The sequence below is a fragment of the Mastomys coucha genome, unplaced genomic scaffold (genome assembly GCF_008632895.1).
Source record: "Mastomys coucha isolate ucsf_1 unplaced genomic scaffold, UCSF_Mcou_1 pScaffold2, whole genome shotgun sequence".
NCBI lineage: Eukaryota > Metazoa > Chordata > Mammalia > Rodentia > Muridae > Mastomys > Mastomys coucha.
In genome coordinates this window covers 2,111,917-2,136,915 of record NW_022196902.1, presented here as the reverse complement: position 1 = coordinate 2,136,915, position 24,999 = coordinate 2,111,917, and the positions used below count along the sequence as shown (strand labels likewise).

The 24,999-nt window shown below is 41.9% G+C and overlaps 1 protein-coding gene across 2 annotated transcripts in view; it reads left to right on the top strand.

The window, feature by feature from the left end:
- Positions 1-1,620: 1,620 nt before the first annotated feature.
- Positions 1,621-24,999, top strand: part of Samd5 (sterile alpha motif domain containing 5) — a 420,211-nt gene continuing 396,832 nt past the window's right edge. Inside the window, exon 1 of one of the 2 annotated variants that reach the window (XM_031380365.1) lies at positions 1,621-3,188. In XM_031380365.1, coding sequence (XP_031236225.1) covers positions 2,730-3,188 — 459 coding nt within the window. In that variant the 5' untranslated portion in view covers positions 1,621-2,729. The remainder of the gene's footprint in view (positions 3,189-24,999) is intronic. The other variant, XM_031380367.1, reaches the window with a different exon arrangement.

The window sequence follows — 24,999 nt, the reverse complement described above, 5'->3', positions numbered from 1 at the left end:
AACCAAACAGAAGAACTAAATAAGAGACTCAGCTTTTATAACCAGCCCAAGGTTTCCTGCTGGTTCCTCTAGCAACTGCTAGGGAGCTGGAAATCCAGTAGCTGGAAGCCTGGCCCTGGGTTTCTTTATTCATAGCTCTCTACCCCTGGCTCTACAGTGAACAGACGAGGAAGGAATATTCCACAGATGTATCTCCTTTTTCTGTAAGATAGTGGATGACACTACCAATACCCACACACATCTAGACATAAATGATGATGCCTTGGCATACACAATACCAACTTCCTAAGAAGTCTTTTTGGAGAACTTCTGTTCTCGTGCGGTATAATTGTTTTGAAAGTACTGGAATATCCACCTCTCCAAAACCCAAAGGTTTTCATGACAAAGCATTGAGATATAAAGGTACCCGTGAGGACATTATCTGTACTTTAAGAAGGCAAACAGGAACCACAAAGCCCTCTTCCTTCAGCTGAACAAAACAAGTTTGGAACTTGGGCAACGCCTTAAAATTCCAGAACATGGACACAAGAGGGCACTGTGAGCTTGCTTTGGCAAGGGACAGAGGGCTAGTTACAGTCTGTGTTTGGCAGGCAGGGTCGGGGGCAGCCTAGAGCATTGCTTCAGGACCAGAACCACAGTCTAGCGCTGGAAACGGAGACTCCCCGGGTGATCTAGGACTGCGGGCAGATACAGCTCCGTGACTACCCATGTTCTATTGGTCTACTTCCCAAATAGAAGGTTCTTCCTGGTAGCTGTTTTTCAATGGGAGACTTTAAACTCCAGGAGCTTGGGACTCAGCACCCAGCACCCCCCGCCCCCCGCAACTGTAGAAATACGAGAAGCATTTTAGGTTCAACCATATCGGGTATTTTGCAGGCCATAAAGGGGAAGGAGGAGAGAGGAGGGGGGAGCTGACAGAGACAGAGAGACAGAGAGACAGAGAGAAACAGAGACAGAGAGACAGAGACAGAGAGAGAAATGAGTTTGATTCTAGTGTCTGTCCCAAGAGGGACTTAGGCTCCACTAATTTAGAGGAAACGTAGCACAGAGTCATTTACCCACAACCAAAGGTCCTGGAGTCAGGGGGAACAGCTCTAAAGACACTGATGGGTAGTGCCACCATCAGTGCCAGGACTAGAGACAGGTACAGCCAGAAGGATGCTTTCAGGAAAGGTATGGGCCGGGTCTAGCTCAAGAATGAAGCTGAATGTTACTTTTGTGAAAGGGAAATTGTTGCTGCCTGCAAGGTTTCTTAAGATTCTATCTTCTTCCCCAAAAGATCAGACATAGGGAAATGAGGTTCAGGAGCTCCAGTCGTTGCGCCCCCCCCCCCGCCTCTATTCAAAGCTGGGACATGGGCACCAGGGGGAATCTCGGTTAATTTTGTTACTCCCATCTAGGCAGAAGTGCTAGATGCCCTAGCGTTCTCTTTAACACAAGCTGCGTGGTGGTGTATCGATTAACACGCGATCCTGGGGCAGGAAAGGGGGATCCTCCCTGCTGTGATCCCTGTCTGGGAGGCAGAAAACCTCTCTTGTCCCTGGGCATGGAGCCACCCGGGGCAGAAGGGCTGTGATGCAAGGTGGATAGATTGAAGGGGTGGGACACAACGCGGTGTGCTTGTGTGGCGGGAAGGAAGGTGGGGGTGGGGAGGGATGCCGATCAGGTAGGGATGCGCTGGCCGAGAAGAAAGTAACAACCCACCCCAAACTTTCGCAGATCAGGCGGCCTTGGAAGGGAGAGGCAATCGGGAGCAGCCGTGCCCCTCCCGACACCCACCCGGTGTGACTAGCTGTAGAGAGGAGGGGCCTCGAGCCCATCAGGCTGGACAGTCCCCACGTCGCGCCCACCCTGCTGCCAAAACGCATCTGCTCGGGGCACAGAGCGCAGGACCACAGAGGCAGACACGCCGTGCCTGTGGAGCCTTAGCAGCGCGCTCCTTTGAAGGGACATTCTACGTGCATCAGGAAAGGAGAAGGGACACTGGACGCAACAGCTTCGCTCAGCCCAGAGGGGTGACGGGGTCCTGCCCTTGCACACCCAGGCAAGAGCCACCACTGGCTTGGGAGCTGAGCGAAGAAAAATCTAGGGATTTGGAGAAGTCGGATTCAAAAGAAATGTCGAAAGATATCCAGGGCAGCCACCGGAGTCCGGAAGCTTAATAGCCACCGGGTCACCGTGACCCCGGGAACGACAGTGACTGACAAGCGCACAGACCAGGCACCCGCCATCATCTACGGGTCTGCCCGCCGGAGCCGCCTCCACGGCGTGGGACCCGGGTGCAGACGTCCACGGAGGCGGCCAGAAAGCGACATGCAGCGTGTATTCCCCGGACTGCCCCAGCTGGGGAACCTCCTGGGCGTCGCGGCGCGACGGTGACCCGCGCGGGTGCGAGGGGTGTGCCCGGCCCCGCCTGCGGGCCCCTCCCCGCGGTGGCGGCGCATCCAGGGGCGGCGCGGAGCCGAGCCGCTCGCCCAAGCCGCCAGTGCCCGCGAGCGCCGCGCCTGCTCGGGGAATCCACTTCGCTGCTAGACGCTCCTCGTTCACTCTCGCTCTCTCCCGGGCTGCTTCCTATGGCTTTGACTCTGCGGCCGGAGCCTAACCACTGACGGAGAAACTTTTCCTGCCGTTTCTTCTCCCCACCCCCTTCCAAAAGAGGATTAAAAGTTGCAAGAACTGGTGCGGCCCGTGTCACTTGGGTACTCGCCGGCGAGTTCCGAGTCTCAGCCATGTGCACCAACATAGTTTACGAGTGGCTGAAAGCGTTACAGCTCCCTCAGTACGCTGAGTCCTTCGTGGATAACGGCTACGATGACCTGGAAGTGTGCAAGCAGATCGGAGACCCGGACCTGGACGCCATCGGGGTGCTGGCTCCTGCGCACCGCCGGCGCATCCTGGAGGCTGTGCACCGGCTGCGGGAACAGGACGCGGCCGCGGCTGGCCTCTACTTCACACTCGAACCCCAGCCCGTGCCACCCGCACCGCTGGTGGAAGCGGTGCCCCCAGGCCGCCGGGGGGAGCCATGTGGCGGCTCAGCCCAGGGCACTCGCGGGGACCCCCGTGGCCAGCCGAGCGCTCCCCGCAGCAGAGAGCTGGTGAGCTACCCTAAACTGAAGCTGAAGATCATGATCCGGGATAAGCTGGTCCGCGATGGCATCCACCTGAGCAAACCCCCATACTCGCGCAAGGTAAGGAGGCGCCGCCAGGGCGACCTTGGGCACAGCGGGAGGGGACAAGGCCTGGCGCTTCTGCAGTGGCTCAGCAGTCAGTCTAGGTGACATTTGAGAAATCAGGGTGTTGGGGGTGTCTGGTTCTCCAGTTTTCTGCGTTATCAATGTATTCTTATAGTGCTTGGCGTCACTAATAATAGCTGCTAATTCAGATTTTGCATGTAGACAACCCTTAACTGGGTATACAGCACCCTGGCATACGGGCTTGATTGTCAGGTTCTGGGCAATGGGTGCTTGCTTTTGGTGGCCGCCGGGAAATCCTAATGCCTGTAGTAGTGTCTGGCTTGGAAGAATGCTAAAAAGATGGGTCACATCTGCCTTATTTTCAACCTTCCTCATTTTCTTTACTTTTTTTCTTCTGAGTTTTGAGAAACTTCCAAGAGGAGTGGGTGACTATTGCCAAAGGAGTACGGAATTCAAGGTCTGCTGGTCCTGATTCCATGCTATGGAGAAGTGTGCCATTAACAGGAAGCTGTGTGCATGTGGTGGGGGGAGGGTGCTAAACACAAAATGCATGCCTATTCACAGGAGAGAGGTTCCTAAAGCTTAAGCATTCCAGGATAAAGGGATGCTGAGCAAATGTGGTAATTTGGGGTCCGTGGTATCCTGGCTTACTGATTCAGATGAAAGGAAGGTAGATTCGTCTCAAAACTCCTAGTGGACATGTGTAAGGAAGGACAGGAGGAAGTGACATTTCCATGCCTAGAAAGAAATCCTCACATGTGAGAGCAGGCTACAAGTTCTCATGGCTGCTCTGTGAGGCACACAGACATGTAGCATGGCGATTGGACAATTAAGTACCAGAAAGTGCGCTTTTTTTTTACACCAGAGCGCTGTCTCTGGCTTCAAGGGGGTTGGTTTGGCTTAGTGAAGTGAATTGGTTTGGCTTAGTTTCTGAAGCTGTCTTCCTAGAGAGTGCCAATTTGGCAGAGACGCTGACAGCACAGGTAATGTCTGGCGTAGCCTGGAACTCACGGAAAATGAGCATCTGAGCCTGAAAACAAGGGACTGGAGAGGCCTAGTTGAAAATCTTCGAGAAGAATATGCAGCAGGCTAGGAGTGTAAACACAACACCACAGGAGGAAATATCTGGTCTAGATGCTGAGTGGGTGGCATTAGCCCCAGAGGGTTCAATGGAAGGTCATAGTGCCTAATGGAGTCAAGTTCAAGGGTTAGTGGTGCACAAAGTAGCTACAGTAAAAGGAAATAATGGTCTAATATAATCTACCTACTATCATGCAGGTGGTGGTGGTTGGGGGTGGGCAACTGTGATCACCTGCCTGAGATTACACATTGTCTTTATAAGGAGGATAGGTTAGAAAGAAGGTTTGCCTCCAGCATGTGTCCCAGCCCCCTGCTCTGACAGGACCATTGATGGGTGCTGGGATCAGGAATGGAGAAGCTCAATCACATGCCGCATTAGCCTGAAGGTTGTCCAGTGTGGTTAGAAGGATCTTGGTTAAGGCAACAGAAATTTAGTCAAGTACCAAAGAAGCAGGAGGCCAGCTCAATATCTGTTACTAATATACCAGAAAGTAAAGAGAGCTTGCACCAAGAGATGTGTAACTGAGCACAAGGGGAGGCTCAGTTCAAACGCTGGACAAAAAGAAGGCAGAGATTAGTTAGGGCTGGTTTAATCTTCAGGACTACTATAGTGTGGTGTTGCTAAGAGGAAGGGTGAGCGTGGGCTGGGCATGGGGGTCGATGGCATTAAAGCATTTTGGTTGTAGTCTTACAAGGCAAAACAAGACAAGCTCAAACATCAAATTTGCAAGCTGGAAAGTGTTTAAAGGAGAGATGCGACATTTGAGCAGAGGATTTGAACTAGGATTCCAATGCTTGGATCAATAAGTACCATGGCAGTGCATTTCCCTGGCCTTCTTTTGGCAGGCTCTCTTGCAGCTTAGGAACTCATTGTATAGCTGAGGCTGGACTTGAACTCCAAATCCTTTTGTCTCTGTCTCTTTGAGCACTGAGATCACAGGTGTGATCAGCACACCTAATGACAACACCTTTTTAAAAGTCAGATTCGTATAAAAAGTTTCAACTTGCACTGACTCTGTTTATTTTCCATGTAAAGGGTTACTTCTGTCAACTTTATTTAGTTAAGCCACTAGCCTAAACTGTCTTCATACTCGCAATCCTATCTCTGCCTCCCAAAGTACTAGAATTACAGGCATGTGCCACCAAGCATAGCTTTCCAGTTTTCTTTTACCTGATTATCCCATTACAGTCATGCTTAACAATAAAACTGACTTACTTTCTCTTTGTTGTTGTTGTTTTTGTATATTTTTTAAAAGACAGGTGTCTTTGTGTAGCACTGGCTGTCCTAGAACTAGCTCTGTATATGAGGATGGCCTTGAACTCACAGAGATCTGCCCTTCTCAGTGCTGGGACTAAAAGCATATGCCACCACCACCCAGCTGATTTTGCCTTCTATGTGTATTTAGTTTTCCTTTGTTAACTGGTAGAAGAATCAATTAGGGCCAGTAATATTTTCATTATCCTCTTCAAGCTGCTCTTTCTGGGGAACAAATGAATGGATCTGGAGAACTTCATTGTATGAAAGAAGAACACATATTGACATAGGAATTAAAGCATAACTAATGCATATAAAACTAAACACACAACTATGAAGTAGCAAGTCATGTTGTTTCTTTGGAATTTGCTGTTTATATATGATGGCCTCTTAAGGTCTAGATTTTCTACTGTGTGGGAATTTGTATTCTGATGGAATTACTTCTCCCACTAACAGTGCTGGGAACTTTTCTCTAAAACGTAGTCAGATTCTAGTTTGATTTTCTTCTGTACCTTGGCTCTGCCATGGTCATAATGTGCACTGCTCATTAGATGGATTGGGAATTTCAGCTTGGTAGAGCAGGCTCACTCTCCCTGGCAGTCACAAGCATGGCCGATCCTTGGGACATTGTACTGCAATGAAAATACTATATGGTTTCGAGGTGATCATGCCAAGGGGGGTAGGTTTGGTGAACCTTGGGCAGAGAATTGCGAACTGAGGAATTTTTTCAAGAACGGCCTGAGAGGACTCTAGGACTAGCATTAGGAAAATACCCCAGGTTTCCTGATCAGGGAGCTATACTCTAAGCAAAAAGAACAGTTCTCTTGTTTTTTTCTCATATTGGAAAACCAAGAGCTTGGGGATACCACGCTTCAAGTCAGAAGACATGGATGAGTCCCTCGATGCCTTCGCTTAGGGCTTTTCATTGTTCTGATCTCTACCTCTGAGATGGGTCATGCTTATATGCACAGATATACAAGTATAGATGAATATAACCTTCATGTGCATTTTTATGCATATGACATTTTGCGACCAAGCGTCTCTACCCCATACCTCCCTTAGGTTCCAGCTTACTGTGATTGGCAGGCTGTGGGCACTCTGCCATCCGAGACTGTCCGATCTAGTAGAGAAGACATACAATACAATCCACAATGATCACTGTAGCGTTGTTTGGATGGGAAGAGCAGGATGCCATGAACAGGTGCATCCAACTTTTTTTACATGAGGTGGGAACGTGGGGCGTGTTAGCAGAGACAGAGGAGGTAGCAGGATTCTGGAAAACACTAGAAGCCATGATGTTTCAAGGCCAAGAAACTGTAGATTGTAGCCAGGTAGGATACTAATGGGGTAGATTTATAGAGTTCTTTAAATTTTTTAATTCATTATTGTCACTCTGTATGTGTGCATGTGCCACAGCACGTGTGAAGATCAGAAGACAGATTTGTGGAGTTTTGATTCAGCTTTTGTTTGAGTTTGAAGTTAGGTAACCCTGCCTGCTCAGTGAGCTCCCACACCTGCTGTGCCTACTTCGGGATAGGCCTCTACTATAGCTCATCCCTAAAACATGTCTTCTTGCTTCTCTACCAGTGGAAGGAGGTCTTTGAATTAGTATAGCCTTCTTTAATAATGTTGTAGAGATGGTACTTGCCATTCACACGTTAGTTTAAATTAACAAGGCTTTTTGGTAATAAGGTTATGAGGTATCCTCAGAGGAAATAGCCTAAGATGGAGGAATTTGGAAAGACAAAGTTGCCAAGAAGACTTCTGTGTGTAGAGGGCACGGAATATTAGAAAGGATGAGGTCCTGGCAAACACATGCTATGTCCTTTGGAATTTTGCCTGAGGTCTTGGCAGAAGCTGACATGACAATAAATATTTTTCCTCCCAAGAATTCCTTCTGCCTGTGTGACATTACCAGGACAGATTGGAAGCTGGCAAACTTTAGTTTTTCCAGTTCAACTAATATCCTCCGTCTAGATCCTTCTAGGCTTTTGCCTTTGCTTTCAATCCAGTTGGAACACTGTGGAAAGGAGAGATGGGGAGAAAACAAGAACTGATGTTTTCTTACTGCTCTCAACAGTTTATGTTCTGTATAGTTCTTGTGTAAGTGGACCCTCTGCTGTCTACCCACCTGTGCATTTGTTATATCCATCCTCCATCCATCTATCCATCCATCCATTCACCCACATATCCATCCATCCATCATCCATCCATCCTTGCCATCTTTAATCTACCTATTTGTCTGTTCCTCTATCCATTGACCCACCCACCTACCCATCCTTTTCCCACTTAATCAATATGGAATGTATGCCATGGATTAGGCCCTAGGGCTAGGATGACAGTATGCTATATAGACATGATCTTTGATTATATTTGCAGTGCTGAGTTCAGTACCTGATATATGGTAGTTGTACCATATCAAAGGTCAGTGTTATTTTTATAAACATTAGACATCAAAGAATTTTACGCTTGTGTTTATTTCGGTGACCAAAAAATCAATAGTGGGAAAAGGAGAATAAGTCTAATGATGACACTTAAAAAACAAAAAAGAGTTTATCCCTTAAGAGATACTGAAGAAGAATCAGGAATTAAAATGCTGGCCCTGTAGAACATGCAGAGAGTTCTGCAGTGGGGCAAGGATAAGAGGAAATAAGTGGAGTCCTCACGGTGGCTGGTTTAAGGAGGTGCTCATTTCCAGGATCCTACTAGAGTATCCGCAACCAGGATCAAAATCAATTTCTTATGAACTATCAAGTGTAGGTAGGCATGGCAAGCATTTGAGCAACCACTAAGGAGGTTTCTGTCTTCCTTCATGTATTATCTGCTGTGGAAGTAATATGCTGACATTGCTCCCCCACAATTCACCAGCATATAGTTTGTGTGAGCTATATGGCTTTTGGAGTTCCCCCAGAGAGAACAGTACTGTGCATTTCTATCCCACTGTGGATACTGTAGTGTAGTGGTTATGAACCAAGGACTAGATGCCAAATTTAAGTCTCAGTTCTATTCTGTACTAGGTTACCTTTGGCAGTACTGCAGGAAAAGGCAATGGGATTGACTGCCTCATGGGGTTGTTAGGTGGGTTTGATGAGCTCAATCTCCTGAATTTATGAGATCAACATAGTGTCTATCTAGAGCTGCTCCAACAAATACCACACACAGGGTGTTTGGCATTGAAGACAATGCAGATTTGTTCTCTGCCAGTTCTGGAGGCTACAAGTTCAAGATCGAGGGAATAGCATGACCTTGCTTGAAAAATCCTAAGGGCTTCCAGTGTGATTCACCTAACAAGGTCTTGCCAAGGGCTCCAAACAGCTTCTCTTTGTTTGCCCTGAGCACTCCAGGCACCATCAGATCACCAGGGTCATATAGCCAAAGTGACTGAGTGACTTAACTCTAGACTGGACATACTGGAGACCTTCTGTTGTTTGGGGACTTCTAACTAGCAGCTTCTCAGGTTGCATCCTAAGAGGCTGGCGTAGCATACCCACATGTAGCCTCTCAAGGGCAGAGAAGCATACTGTGCCTCTTTCTCGATTGTGAGAGGGTGCATGAAAGCTGTTACAACTTATCCTCCTTGTCTAAAGAGGTAGTTCATTCCGCACCGTCCCAAACTGTAGGACACCTGAAAATTTCCTGAGACGGAAGCCTTCTGCATTTTTGTCAGATTTGTCCAAGCCATCAAGGTCCAGGAACAGTGTGAGGTAATATGGAAGAGATACAGTGACCAAGATCTCTGTTAAATAAATTGTGATATATAGATGGAAATGTGTGTGTGTGTGTGTGTGTGTGTGTGTGTGTGAAAGAGAAAGCGAGACAGAGAGAGAGAGAGATTTTTAGTAAGAGGGATAATAATAATCAATAAACAAACATTAGCTTCTGTGACCATAGAATCCTTGAATAGAAAAGGGAATCTCATGGACTACCGATGCATTCATCACTTTAGTTAAGAAAAACTTTATCTTTGAAAAGTGATTTGTATAAATCTCCAGTTCACAAATGACTCAATGGGATGCAAACCTTAGAGCTGGCATGGCTTGGTCCTCCCGATTCCCCTTCAGTGGCAGCTGGTTGTCTTCTCCACCTGTGGTTACTTGGTCCTCCTGATTCCCCTTCAGTGGCAACTGGTTGTCTTCTCCACCTGTGGTTACTCCAGTTGCCAAGTCAGATGAGGTAGGGTGCTGTGTCTGGTTGTGGGACTCTGGTCTTAGGAGCCCTGTTCTGATCAAGGTCTAGTTTCATAGTCACAGGTGAGCCTATCGCTTGTCTGAGACTTTGGTAGCAAACCACTCATCGGGTTTCACATCCAAGGCTGTGATAATTGGGAACTTCAGGTGACAATTCACTCAGCACAGTTGTGACCTCCATTCTGTTGTCTGGGTAAAGCTAAAGCAATTGCATCTGTCTTGGAAATCTAGTTTAGAAATCATGGCCTTGAACACTTAATTAGGAGAGAGGTTAAGTTTTCTGTTCCATCTTAGACAGTCCTTACGCATACTGAGTTTTCTGGTGGCACGCCCATAGATCTTAGGGTGGGGTTCCTCATTCAGGAACTTAATGCTCTATGCCTTCAACAGATGGTATACTTTTAAAGAATGGCTTAAGTTCTGTAATATTTGTTAGAGGAACCCATCAAAATTATAATTAGTATTGTGCAAACAGGAAAATTAAATCATACAATTTAATTTATTTTTACTTCTTAGTCTTTTGAGAAGGGATGCTCTGTAGCTCAAGCCTGCACAGAACTCAGAGAGAATCTGCCTGCTTCTGAGTATTGAATGCTGGGATTGCAGGCGTGACTCGTCAGCCACATCTGGCTAGAGAAGACACACATTTGATTTGAGGTCAGGCACTGAAGGTACGCTGCTGGCGCTGCTAGCTGATATCAAATCTGGTGAGCTGTATTGACAGACATTCAGAAAGAGCCTTTGGTAGATGAATAGCCCATGTCTTATGGTGAACGTTTGGTTGAGTCATCCCCATATGCTCTTCTATCAAAGTTTGCTCAGGTACCTCAATCTCTTATGGTGTATAATACACACAAAGAGTTATGTGCCACTGAATTCAGAAGCTCTGTGTATGGAGTGGCCTCCTAACACCAGTGGTAGGGGGATTTGGTAACACCCATTTATTTGGTGGTAAACACATGATAGAGTTTTTTCTTTTCATACTCTATCATTCCTAATCAATTCCACATCGTAAGATTGTAATGAAAATCATTTCTTAAAAATAAAACTATTCAAAATTGGGTTGTTATCTTCAAAATATTCACTTAGAAGATTATAGTATCACCAAATATTTGAAACACTTTTTTTTTGTTTTGTTTTGTTTTTTTTTTTGAGACAGGCTTTCTCTGTATAGCCCTGGTTGTCCTGGAACTTGCTCTGTAGACCAGGCTGGCCTTGAACTCAGAAATCCACCTGCCTCTGCCTCCCAAGTGCTGGGATTAAAGGCGTGTGTCACCACTGCCCAGCTTTGAAGGACTTCTTGAACTCCACCAGTATAAGCATGCTTTTGGATGGTCTTTTATGGTGGTGAGCTCTGACTCTTCTCAGGTAGACCTGATTTGGGGTAAACATCTTCTGTAATTGGAACCAAATCAGGCTATTAAGAGGATGATGTTTAATAAGGTGTGAGATGGAAGAATAGTCTGTCAGCAAAATAATGTCATTTTGCTGTGATGTATAAAGTGGCTTTTAGAATGCGTGGCATTTATAACCCTTTCTTATTTTTGTGACAAGAAACATACCCTTAGTATGAATTCATGTTTACCAATATGGAAACTTTCCTGAAGGATTCATTACTTACAACAAACAGTTCCATGGTGTTTTCAAAAAAACAAAACAAAACAAAACAAAAAACAAAAAAACAAACAAACAAAAAAACCCACCAGTACCAATCTCTACCACAAGGTAATTATCGTAAAGGAGTCAGTGATGCACAGGGCTAGACTGAGGTGGACTGCAGAGAAGTCATTAATTGTGCTGCACTTGATAGATTCCTCGGGATTCAGACAGTGCCATGGTATTCTTAGGGCTGGGCATTTGCTTATTTTTATGTTCTTGCAAATTCCCTCCTGATACTTCCAAGTCATAACAGTGTTCAATTTGCTCTTCCTCCACTTGAGTGGGGAAAAAATGACACTAAAGGCAAAGGTACATAATCAAGGGTGCCCCGTCACACAACGAGACTTGTGTCTGCTCTTACATGGTAAGGCATGCTATGAAGTGATTTTTTTTTTTCCTGTAAGGTCTGTCACAGGATGAAGACTGGAGCTGGCTCTTAAGATAGCAAGTGCTACCCGGGGATGCTTGGAAAAGCATTTACTAAGGTGAAGAGTAATGCATTAGGGACTGTGGTGCTCATAGCTTCTTGAGCTCATAGTCTGGATAATGCTCAAAGCGACATGTATCCCCTGGCTGATGCAGACTTCTTATTACCACTCCTGGTATCGAGGTGAATGGATTTTATCAGTTCTTTCCTACGTTTTATGAAATGTTGCCATTTAAATTGAACACTGATTTGGGCTTAGGGAGAAATAGGAGAGGAAATAAGACGATATTTGTTTTCAGTCAATATAAAAACTATTAAAGACCAGTGAGTGTGGAACATGCCAAGAGGCATTAAGCATACAATTTGTCTTCCATAAAGGCTAAGTGACATCTAATAGTTTAAAGAGATCTCATTACCACTTCTAATTGAAATAAATGGTCTGAGGAGCTCTAAAAAATCTTACTGTTAAATTTCCATAATGTTACAAACATAAACAAAATGAGATCTACTTCATTCTGAACAGGTCAGAAAGACAAGAAAAATAATTGGTACATATTCTCTACTAACCAAACTCATAATAAACAGAGATGATAAGTTCTAAGATTTTTTTTCCTCTAAGAACACAGACTAAAGATGCACCTACCATGCTCGACACCAGTAAATCATTATTCAATATTTCATCTTTATTTGACAAATTATTTTAAGCATGAGTTATGCAATAATTCACTATTATTTTATCTAAAAATTAATAATTAAAACAATTAATTAAAATGAGATAATTTAATTGTAAAACAATTAATAATTAAAATGAGATAATTTAATTTTAAAGTGTTCAAACTTCAGGGAAACATGTCATCTATTGAACAGAATTTTCACCTAGATACTTCAGCTTGCACTTTGTATTCTGGTTTTCTCTTTAAATTTTTTGTTTAGTTTAGTTTTGTTTTGTTTTTTGAGACAGGGTTTCTCTGTATAGCCTTGGCTCTCCTGGAACTCACTCAATAGACCAGGCTGGCCTCGAACTCAGAAGTTCTCTTAGTTCCGCCTGTCTCTGCCTCTCAAGTGCTGGGATTAAAGGCATGCGCCACCATTACCTGGCACTCTTTAAAATTTTTAATATATAAACTCCAAGTGGCCACATAGGACTAATTGAGTTGAAGTAGCTCATGTGTTATTCTTTTGCTTTTATACATCCTGATACTATTGCTATAGTTCTGGATTGACTGATTTTCTTGGGGGTATGTGGTACTACAATGTAGGTGTAATACCCCAAGTTTTCTCTCCTTAAAGGACTCTTTAAGTAGGTGCGGGTGTGGGGTCAACTGTGTAACTGGGAGTGTGCACCACCGTAGTCCATGTAGACCACAAAGACATAGGCTAGGAACTTGATGTTTTTCCAGACTCCTGAAGCTCCACATGTGCCTCCTCATGTGTCTCAACTCTGTTCAGAAGAAGTATCTTATCACTGATACTGTTGAGGATTATTGTTAGGGCATGTGCTTTTTCATATAGGGGTATACGTGTGTGAGTATGGTATAGCTATGTGAGGTAAACATACACGTGTGTGTCTATGAAAATTAGAGGAGGACACACGGTCGGTCTTGTATTTCTTTCTACTCTATTCCTTTTGAGACAGTCTTTCTTACTGGAATCCACAGCTAGGCTGGTGGTAAACACTCCCCAGTAATCCTCCTTTTTCCATCCTCCTCATTGTGGGGTTCCATGTGTGTGGGGCTGTGCTTGGCTTTCTTCATCAGTGCTGGAGATCTGAACTCAGGCTCTTGTTCTTGTGTAGTAAGCTCCGTTATCCATGGAACCACCTCTTGGTTCCCATTGGGAAGTCATTTTTGTTCTCAATGACACCTACAGGCAGCAACTGAGGTTCACTTCTCCATGCTAGTGTGAAATATAAAATCCTGATGATTATTAAAGAATTATTTCTGCTGAAAATGATGCCCATATCCATCTCATAGACTTGCAGCACTAACTCAACAATATAATATATGTGAGGCTACTCTGTAAATATTAATGAGCTATACAGATTTAAGGTGTTCTTATTGGCAGAGTAAATCACTATGCTTACAGGAATTTACTTTTAAATGTTGATGACTAGGGCCACTGTACTGAGTAAATTTGGAGATCAATGGGGTGGATGGGTCAAGAGAATTTGTAAATAGCCTATATTAACATTTCTAGCATGATACTGTATTTAAATTTCATGTTTAAAACCATGAAACATTTACCATATGTTTGTCTTAGGGTTTCTGTTGTTATGGTGAAACACCATGACCCAAAAGCAAGTTGTGGCGAAGGTTTCCTCAGTTTACATTTCCACAGTGATATTCATCACAGAAGGAAGTCAGGACAGGAACTTAAATGGGGCTAAGCATGGCTTGCTCCTGTGGCTCAGGCTGCTTTCTTATAGATCACCTGGCTCAGGGATGGCACCACCCACAATAAGCTGTTCACTCTCCGCAACTGATCATTAATTGCGAAAATACCTTACAGCTGAATGTCAGAGGCATTTTCTCAAGTTGAGGCTCCTTCCTCTTTGACGATGCTAACTTGTGTCAAGTTGACCCACAAAATCAGTCAATACAACATGTAAGAATGCCTGGTTTGTAGAAGACACACAGAGCTGGTCAGTCAGCAAATAGCATGTGAAAACTAATTTTACTTTGCATTGTGAGGATATAGTTGACAAAATTGGATGTATTTACAGTGTGCAGTGTGGCATTTTTATATATGACACTCTGAAATGATTCGATCAGTCAAGTAAGTTTTATCACCATCTCCCTTATTTATCAGGTCTTTGTGATAAAATACATTGAAGGTCTAATCTCTTAGCAATTATTGTACAAAACATTAATATTAACTCTAATTACTGTACTGTATAATAGATCTCTACCATTTATCCTAATTGAAACCTCATACCTTTTAACCAACATGTTCCCAGTTATGCCCTACTTCAAAAGCGACTTTAATACCAAGATGCGTTATGTCTCCAGTTGGTCATACTTGACTTTGGCATTCTCTCTCTTACTGTTCTGACACACATTCTCTCTCTTACTGTTCTGACACCTGTGGGTATTGTCACTGATTTTTATAATCTTTGTTATTTAGAAATGCCATTTTTCTACTCTCTAGGTTGCATTTCTTCAATTACAGATTATACCCCTTTATATTCATGGTTTTCCTATAATTACAGTTGTGTATTTCCTATTTGCAACATTTTTTTCTCTTCTGGTTATTTCCCTGGTGTTTTCTATATGTTAAGGATGTTAATCACGCTCTAATAGAAGTTGCAAACATTTCTTTCCAAATGTAAGGATGTTTCTGGTTTAAAATTTTCTAGATTTTTTTATATGCCCATCGATTTAAATTTCTTATGTATCATTTTAAAGCTATTTTTCTAAGCTGGAGGAATGCAGGAAGTATATATTCAAATATTTTATTTATTATTTATTTGGAGGTGTAGTTTCATTCTACTGAACCTTATTCATAAAATGGCTTAATCACACTCACTTATTAAGCTTCTGTAATGAGTGAATGAAATATATTATGTGAGAAGGGCCTTATATGATACCTAACATAGTGGTCATTCAAAATAACTGGCTAGTATTTTATTGTTATACATAATTTAACAATTGTAAATTATTTCATAATCTGAAGGTCATATTTGCAGTTATTTATCTCTTTGCCATTCTGTTGAGGAAAGATCATTCCTTCATAGTTAAAATTAATTTAATTGTTATTTTAAAACTCTAACAAGAACAACTTGTTGAATATGATGTTCAGCATTCAGGAGTCTTACATGGGAAGAACAGAAGGTCAAACCTAGCCTGGTCTGCATAGGCAGTTCCAAGTTGGCCTCAGAAACATAGTAAGACCAGTCTCAACTTCAAGTGCCCACCTGGGATCCAACTGGGGGATTGAAAGCAGGGGAGATCTAGAGTTCAAACTCAGTCCATCTACATGGAAGGTTTTAGGCCATCCTGGGTACATAGACCCTGTCTCAAACAATACAAAAAACAAAACAAAACACTCAACGAAATATTTCCCAAATGCAAACTAAACCAAACCAAAAATCAAGCCAACCAAACAAGAACTTTTGAGCCTATTAGAGCTGTTGAAACTATTGCCTTACTTGATTTTCATTCACCTTATATGCTTTCTTTTGCATGGGTAAAGAGAACCAACCTTGATGTTTTGACATTGTTTTCATCCTTACAAAACTTCTGTTTAAGTCCACTGTCAGGAAACATGCATATAAACACCTTTCTTGATTTCCTTAAAACTGTCTAATTTGTCTGAATTTTATTTTGGTGTATATGATATAATATGCTACTGCTATTTATAATTATGTTAGGCACATCATTGCCTCACCTATTTATGAAATTATACTTCTCATTTCTTTTTCTAGTGTTATTGCATTGGCCTCAGTTTATCAAACACACACACATAAATGTAGAAAACAAATTAAAAATAGCTAAGCCTTTTATTTTTTTCTTATTGAGCTCCGTGCTGAGAAAGTATTCAACTAACAAACTTTCCAATATGGAAGCATTCTTACAGAGCTTTATGAGTAATGAAGTAAGTTGTCTTTTGAAGTAGCCAGGGTGTGAGATACAGAATTAATAAGAATCTTGTTATCCAGCCTTTATGTAATTTTTCTATGGTATCTTTTGTGTGTGTGTGAGTAATGCTTGGTATTCATCTTCAATCATTTGATGTCCTCAACAACCATTGTCATGATGTTGTCATATTTGGCTTTATGACAATAGTGTTTTTTTTTTTTAAATAGTGATGTCTATTTAGGGGGTATAGGTGATAATTAACTATTCTTGGCTTTTATGATAATATTGTTCTGAACCAAAAAGCAGAGACTCTGGTGAGAGACACTGAATATCTTTTCGTAGCAAGGAATGCTTTTTTTTTACTTCTTGCTCTATGTAGTTAAGGGAATCCCTCCCAGGCTCCGGGAACATGTCCCCTCCCACCCCCTCATCCATCCACTCCATCCTTTGCCTCCCATGCTACCCTTTTCTGTCCCCAGCTAACACCCAGGCCTTTTAGTGGAAGATACAGGCTGGGGCTTCTTGCCAGATGCTATGTTAAGTTGAAAACCCTTATAAGGAAAATGGAAGGGGCACTTGTTTTAATTTAAATATTTGGCTTTGCATAGCAGTAACAGCTCAATGTGTAACGAAGGTAGAATTGGAAAACTCTCCAAGGAATACCAATTTAACACACCTCAATTTCCATTTAAACTTTCACTGAAAGGTCAAATGGATAGATATGTTTTATAAAAAAAATAAAAGTCAGTGAAGCAAGGATTAAAAATGGAGCCTAGGAATACTCTGTTTGTGGAGAAGATGTGTAAATCAGGTGCTGAAGTCAGCTGAGTTTGCAAAAATGGATACACCCAACACTCCCCACGCTAGCCATCAATCACACAATAAAGATATAGCCACTTTAAAGGACCCATGTATCAACGCAGCAGAATGCAGCCCTGCTGTGTTATGAAGCACTCCTCTGGGAAGCTCTTGATTGACAAAAATAGTACTGCTTTAAGTAGTAGCAATATTTTCATGGCCAGAAAGTAATAAAGCTACACATGAGCTCTGTGAAAAGAAAATATTTGACATAAAACCCCCCAGAGCAGTGCCTGGGATGTGCTTCCTACAGGATTAGGTTAAGGTGTGAAGTAGCTCCAGCTAATGTGGAAGCTGATAATTTGATAAGTTGTTAATTACATCCAAGACCCTGTCATCTGTAGGCATCTGAAGAGAGAATGGGATTAGTCGCCACCTGGGATGACAGACGCACTGCATCACTACTTGCTTAGGTTTGTGTGCTAAGGAAACAGGTCAGGAGATGCCTCCTGCATCCATTATACTTTAGAATGGAGCCAGAGGGTATGCAAAGTAATTTACTCTTGGAAATCTACTTCATTACAGAGAGGTGGTGGAGAGTTGCCACTAGATTGGCCATGTTCATGTTTGGTTTTATTGCTGTGTCATTTTAAATCAAGAGTTTTTACTGCTGCTTTTGGCATAACAATTTGGGTTAGAGCTAGATCTCTGTTAATGGGATCCTTGAATGGATACACTTACCCTGGAAATGTGTTGAATTGAATCTTCTATCTTCTGATAACTTATTAAAACATAGTGGACACCCTTGAACTGCTGAGCCATGTAGGGCTGGCTTTCTGACAAGAAGTTTCTGACCAGGCTTGGAGATGTAGCTCAGATGTTAGATTTGGTCCCTCACATCTTGTGGTTGGGCATGTCTATTAGTCAGTATTTGGGAGGTAGAGACAGGAGGATCAGGAGTTCCCTGTTATCCTTAGCTACATAACAACTTCCAGGCTAGTTTTGGCACAAGTGACCCTCTATGCATAAATAAAAAAACAGCAAACATATTCTCAGTCATACCCAGGAAAGCTGGTTTAGGAGCCATATGCTAAATAATACTTAAAAAGATCTTAGAAGGAAGGGAGAGGGTGATGGTGGAATTTATAGGCAGATATACTGAAAAGCAAGAGCTCTTCAGTTACCTAAAGGTTTTCTCTGAAGATGTTTGCATTGGGCTTTGATTTTTATTAATTGTGATAATTAGACTTATTCTTCATCTGACCATATGTTAATCAGTTATGAATATAGATGGTTTTCCTCCCCATATCTAGAGGGGAAGTCTGTATTCCTTTCCTCTCTTACCTCTTGAATTTGGAAAACCAAAAATGCTATTTTCAAGTCCCACCTTGATCTGCTTTGTAAGTCAGTCTTGTACAACTAAGACAGTGGGTTGGGATAAGGCAGAGCATAACTGTACTATGGGTCGTAGCTGTTGTTATTCAGGGAAGAACTGTAGGGCATTGCTTGATTCAAGTATCATGACAAGCCTCTGAGGCAGAAGCTGATTTTGGTTGTTGTTATGTTCTGGATGGACAAAACTAAGCTTAAAGAGTTTGAGTGATGCATGCAAAAGGCATACAATTAGCAAAGTTCACTTGAGAGCCATGTACTGACATCGGAATCCATGGCTGCAATTCTGCCTGAAAGCATTGCATTGTGGGATCTGACAATGCTCTCAGCCTATTGAGGCATGGGGAAGGAAGTAGAAATAGCCTGTAGTTTTTTAATGTTTTAAAAGATCTTAGTAATATACTATGTAAACTTCTATGATTATAATAGAATGGGCCCATGTTTTATATTTGACAGAGCATATGATTCTTTTATTAACTCAAAGCATGTTTTAGATACGATAGACAACAGGAAAAACAGTGATGTGTAAGTCAAATCATTGCAACTTGATGAGAAAAGTTCCTATTAAATTTGGGTTTTCATAGTCTTGTCCCACGTTATCTTATAGCATGAAGAAACTGCCTTTACTACCTATACATGGTAGTGGCTGTGTCACACAAAGAGCAAAACAGTATCTTTCTTAGCAAAGCTCAGAGCTGTGGGAGGTCTAACCATGCCAGAGACTGCTAAAGCCAGGCTTTTCTATGTTAGTTCATCATCCACCCGAGGATTCATATAGAATAATATGAAGGCAGCGGCCATTTAATCAAATGATGCTTTTTGTAGGCCAATCCTAGACATTAATTGGGAGGCTGTTGTAATACATACTCTAGTTTTGAGTATCCGGAATGGTTGTTTCGCATCTGGGGTAAAATTTGGAAACACATGATAGTCGTTATGGTAGAAACATTAGCTGGTGGCTAATTTCCTCATAAGATCTAAATTCCAACACTTAAGTAAACAGTAAAAATAAATAAAAAGGCAAGTTGCAAACTATCTAGTCTGGTTTTATGAGGAGTGGACATCTACAAGGGAATTATTCTTCTGTCCTGATCCTATGAGTAAGCCTTACTGTTGGCAAAAGTATGGTCTCTCAGCAATAATAACTTTGAAAGAATGCATTTTGGCATATACTTTTTTTATTTGTCTGCTTTGAAATATACCTAACATTTTCTAGTAAGCAGTTAATTTATACAGTCATGCATTTGAATAATCGTGAGAGTAAATATTTGAAATTCTACTAGAATCTCTGAGGACCTTGGGAAACAGGTTCTCTCCTTGGCTTTGTAAGGGAGATGTAAGCTGAACCAAATTCCTAGTTGTCATGTTAAATAGCTCCAATGGAGACTTGACCTGAAGTTTATCTGTGAAATCCTGTGTTTTATGGAAATAAATCTAGGCTACCATCAAAGTTTTGAGCATGGACTGGGGACTCTTAGGAACCACATTGGTCTCAAATTCAAGCAGGTGATTTTCACTATCTTTTCTGTACTTCATCAAGATCTTGGTACTGTAGAAACCCACTTAAAGTTGTCCTTTCTTCCACCCTACCTCCATTCATTAGAGACCCTACCTCTTGGTAATGACCCAGGGTCCCACTAACCCTTTCATCAACCCTTTCATCGCCATTTCTCCAGACATGATTTGCAACCTACTTTCAGGAGCCCCTCCTCACAACATTCCATTCCCCAATGTCCCCTCCTTTTAGTATGGACCAGATTTCACTCTTTCCAAGTGTCCATTTCTCCTAGCCTTTCTCTAGCATTGTTTGCCACACATTGACCTGCAGAAGCACTCTCTATAGCTGTCACACTTGGCTAAGATCAGCAACTAAAAAACTGGATGCTCACCCAAGAAAGACAAGAGTAGATATCAACACCTAGAAATGTGTCAGTCATGTTAATTCTGAACAGCCAAGATAATATCCGTCCATCAGACCCCAGTACCCCTAACTCCAGTAGGCCTAGAGAGATGCAACATAACCAAAGCACAAGACAAGGGCTTCAAAACAACATTTCTGAGAATGTTCAAAAACCTCAAAGAGAATATGGGCTAATCACTTAATGATGACTATGGAAACCTAAAGAAAACAGTTGAACAAAATAATGAAAATAGTTTGAGATATGAAAGTTGAAATAGAATATCCAAAGAAGACCCAAACTGAAACAAAACCGGAAGTGAAAAATGTAAGAAGCAAACAAAAACCTCTGAGGTGAACCTCCACAACAAAGGCCAAGGCACGGAAGTGAGAATCTTAAGCATGGAAGGCAAAGAAGAAACAGAATTCTCAGTCAAAGAAAATGATAGAAATCTAAGAAAGGAAAAAAACAATCTAGACACCAAGCAGCGAAGAAATCTGGGACACCATGAAGAGACCGAAGCTATGAAGAACCAGAAGAAAGCAAGGCGGAGAAACCCAGAAAAATGTTCTTTTAACAAAATCATAGGTTTCCGCAACTTAAGAAGGAGCTGGCTCTCAAGGTACACATAGCTGCAAGTAGTGTAAAACACACCAGACACACAGGACCAGAAAAGAAATGGTCACGACACATAATAATCACATTAGTTAAACATACAGAAAAAAAAGAAAGGATATTAAAAACTGCAAGGGAGAAAGACCAAGCAACGCATAAAAGCAGGTTCATTAGAATAACATTTAAAATTTATTCTCAGTGGAGACTCCGGAAGGCAGAAGGGCCTGGATGGATGTTCTGCAAACTCTGTGAGACCACAGATGCCAGCCCCGATGACTACACCCAACAAAACTATCAATCACAATTGATAAGAAAAAGAAAAGCATTCTACAATAAAAAACCAAACAAGCAGTATCTATCTGTGGGTCTGTGTACTGGAAACTATCTGTGGAGACCTCTGTACTGGCCTGGTGGGAGGGTAAGGGCAGGAGCCAGGAGGGGATGTGCTGCTGCCTCTCCCTTGCAGCCACTGTTGCTCAGCAGAGGGTTGGTCCGGGAGTGCAGGGGGCAGGTGGGGGGAGGGTCTGGTTAGCAAGCAGAGTGCAAGGGAGCCTCTGCTGGTGAAAGCTTTGGAAGAGTGTTCTCTTTCCAGGCAGTGTTTACAGCTCTTGTGACAGGTGTTCTCAGATGACAGAATAATCCTCACACACACCTTTATTCCTTCTGCATAGGATCTTATATACAGTTTTGGGGTGGGGTGGGTCTGACAGCAGGTGCTTCCTTATCGGTTTGGCCTGAGATGCCTCAGTGATGAACAAAGTTCTCTCCTACCACCCCTTCTGGGTCCCAGGGGTTTCAAGTCCTAGTTTGAGCTGGATTAAAAAACAGCATCCATCTTTCTGCTGTTTCCAAGAAGTATGCCTCACCATCAAAGATAGGAATTATCTCAGGATAAAAAGAAGAGTAGAAAAGGCATTCTAAGCAAATAAACCCAAGAAGGAGGAAGGTGTAGCCATTTTAAGATCTGACAAAATAGACTTAAAACTAAAATTAATCAGAAGAGATATGTAAGAATGCTACATACTTATCAAGGAAAACTTCCCCAAAGAGGACATTAACAATTCTAAACATCTTTGCACAAAACACAAAGGTATCCAAGTTCTTAAAAGAAATACTACTACAGCTAAAAATCACATACTGACCCTTGCAGTGATTGTGGGTGACTTCAAAACCCAACTCTTGCCAACAGACAGATCACCCAGACAAGGATTAAAAAGCTAAATGCTGGAGTTAAATAATGTCATAAATGAAATCGACCTAAAAGGTATTTACAGAACACTGTACCCAAATACAAAAGAGTGTTCTTTCTTCTCAGCAGCTCATGGAATTTTCCACGAAACTAAAATAAAGCAAGCCTCAACAGATATACCCTATCTTCTTTCTGACAACCATGGATTAAACCTGGAGATTGACAACAGGAAGTATGCAAACTCATGGAGACTGAACAGCTCACTACTGTTGTACATGTTGAATGTAACAAGGATGATCTTGAATTTCTGTTCCTCCTGTCTCTTTCTCCCCTATGTTGGGGTTGCAGGCATGCTCTAACACGCCTCATCTATGGGATCTGGCAATTGGTCCATGGGTGTTGTGTATGCTAAATAAGCACTCTACTAACATAAATACATCACTAGCCTTTCCACCACTCTTTCGATGTGGTCATATAGCCATGATCTAAATAAAACACCCCCAGTACCAGCCACCATAAGTAGTTTATATTAGGCTTGGCTATTCTTTTCATAAAATGTTTTGCATTCAGTCAAAAATTCTGACATAGAAAACAGGAAGATTTGAGTTACAATGGAAAAGGTCAACCTAACTAGACATGGAAGTGGTTGAAAAGTTGAGATTATAGACACAAATTTTAAAATGGCAGCTAAATTAAAAATGGAAGATACTCGTTTAAACTGTCAATCATTTTAGAGGAGAATGTGTGGCTTTCTTAGAAGGTTGAGCATAAATCCCTCAAATAATCAAGCAGCACCCCATTCTTAGCCATTTACTCAAGAGCCATCAAAACGGAGGCCTTTAGAGCCCTATCTATGAATATGAACAGCAGTTTTACTTAAAATATCTCCAACGTGGAAGCATCATAAATGCTCATGTACTTGATAATACAAAAATCCAGATTGTCATATGTTCCTGGTATGGAATAAATTCAGTAATATAAAGATCCACATTGCCCAATGGTTCCAGCAACATAGATTAAACCCCACAGTCACTGCATCAAATGAGTAAGCCACACACAAAAGACTGCATCTGATTCCACTTATGTGGCATTCTAGAGGAAACTGTCCTGAATATGGATCAGTGACTGCTCTAGACCAGGATGGAAGGAAGGGATCAACTACAAAGGGGCCCAGAGCAAATCTTTAAGATGGCAGTGATACATAGATTAATTATGGTGTTGCTAATATGACCACATGCATTTGTTCAAATTCACTTAAAAAAAAAAGTCATACATAGGTTATTTTTTAAAGCCTGTACAAAGATATATTAAAGCTGTAGAAGAACATACAGAATCCATCATAAAATCCCTAATTAAAGTGAAATTTAAAAAACTATTAGTAGTTTGTTTATAATGATGCTGTGCTGTCTGGTAGCATTGAATATTTTCTGAGTACTTCTGCTTTTCTATATATACAAATACTAATTTGAATGGAGTATCTAAAAATGCCTAGGGCACAGTAAGTACTCAAGGTGTCTGTCATGTTGAAGTTGCTTTAATTTCTGTTTGACAAGAGACAGGTAGGTTATATCACTATGTGTAATTGAGGCCCTGTACAAAAGGCTTGAGAGAATGTTACTATTAAATTTTTAAATTTATGTTTATGTTGTTGAGTGGTTTCGTTTCTGCCTTCATTCAAAAATTTTTCATTTAACATTCTTTCTGGTTATGTTATGATGTGATAGAGTTACTGCAAAGTTGAAGCTTCACCCTGTACCTTCATAGACTCACTGGGGAAACAGACAACTTCCTAGGCACTACATCTACCATGACAAGCCCTATGGTGTAACTATTGTTAATTTGCCCATGCTTCAGTAAATAACCTCCCACCCATGTCCATGCAAGCAACTCTATTTAAATTCTATGAGTCTCTCACACATGAAAGTTGGAAGTGAACTTGGAAAGAAGGGTTTCGGTGAAAGATAGGATTTGGGGAGGATGAAACAGGATAATAGGAAAAAAAGAATATATGTATGTATATATATACATACATATGTATATATGTATATATATACATATATATATACATATATATATATATACACACATACCCATTGTGTGTGTGCATGCATGTTCATGTGTGTGTGTGCATGCATGTGTGCGTGTGTGTGTGTGTGTGTATGTATTTCAGATTATCAAAGGGGGAAAAAAGTAAAAATAAACATCCATGGAACACTAATACATAAGGGGAAAACTTGCATGGAATCATTATATTGATAGCCAGAGAACACAAAGAGTATGATTCCAGCTTTTTCCCGTTTGTGTCTTGGCATTGTGGAAGGTCTAATGTAAACCAAAGCCTTCTAACGAGAGCACTGTAGATTTTAATTAAGGCATAAAGCATATGGTTGGTTACTGTGTGATCAATACTGGCAATGTCTATATTGCAGTCTAATGAAGAAGGAGGAAAACAATGTCTGTAGTAGTGGTATGTTAATGTTAATCTGCTCTAATCCTCCCCTGTGGTGGCTTCTAGAGTTCCTCCCTGCCCTCCCTCCCCTCCCAAATGCTCTGGATACTTGAATTGAATGAAAGATGTGCACGCAAACACACACACACACACACACACACACACACACACACACACACACACACACGGCCTTATATTTAGTATACCTAAATCAGCTCAATGGCTAGGGCACTCCCAAACTTCCAAGTTGCTAACACCTCCTCTCTGATACTCCTGAAT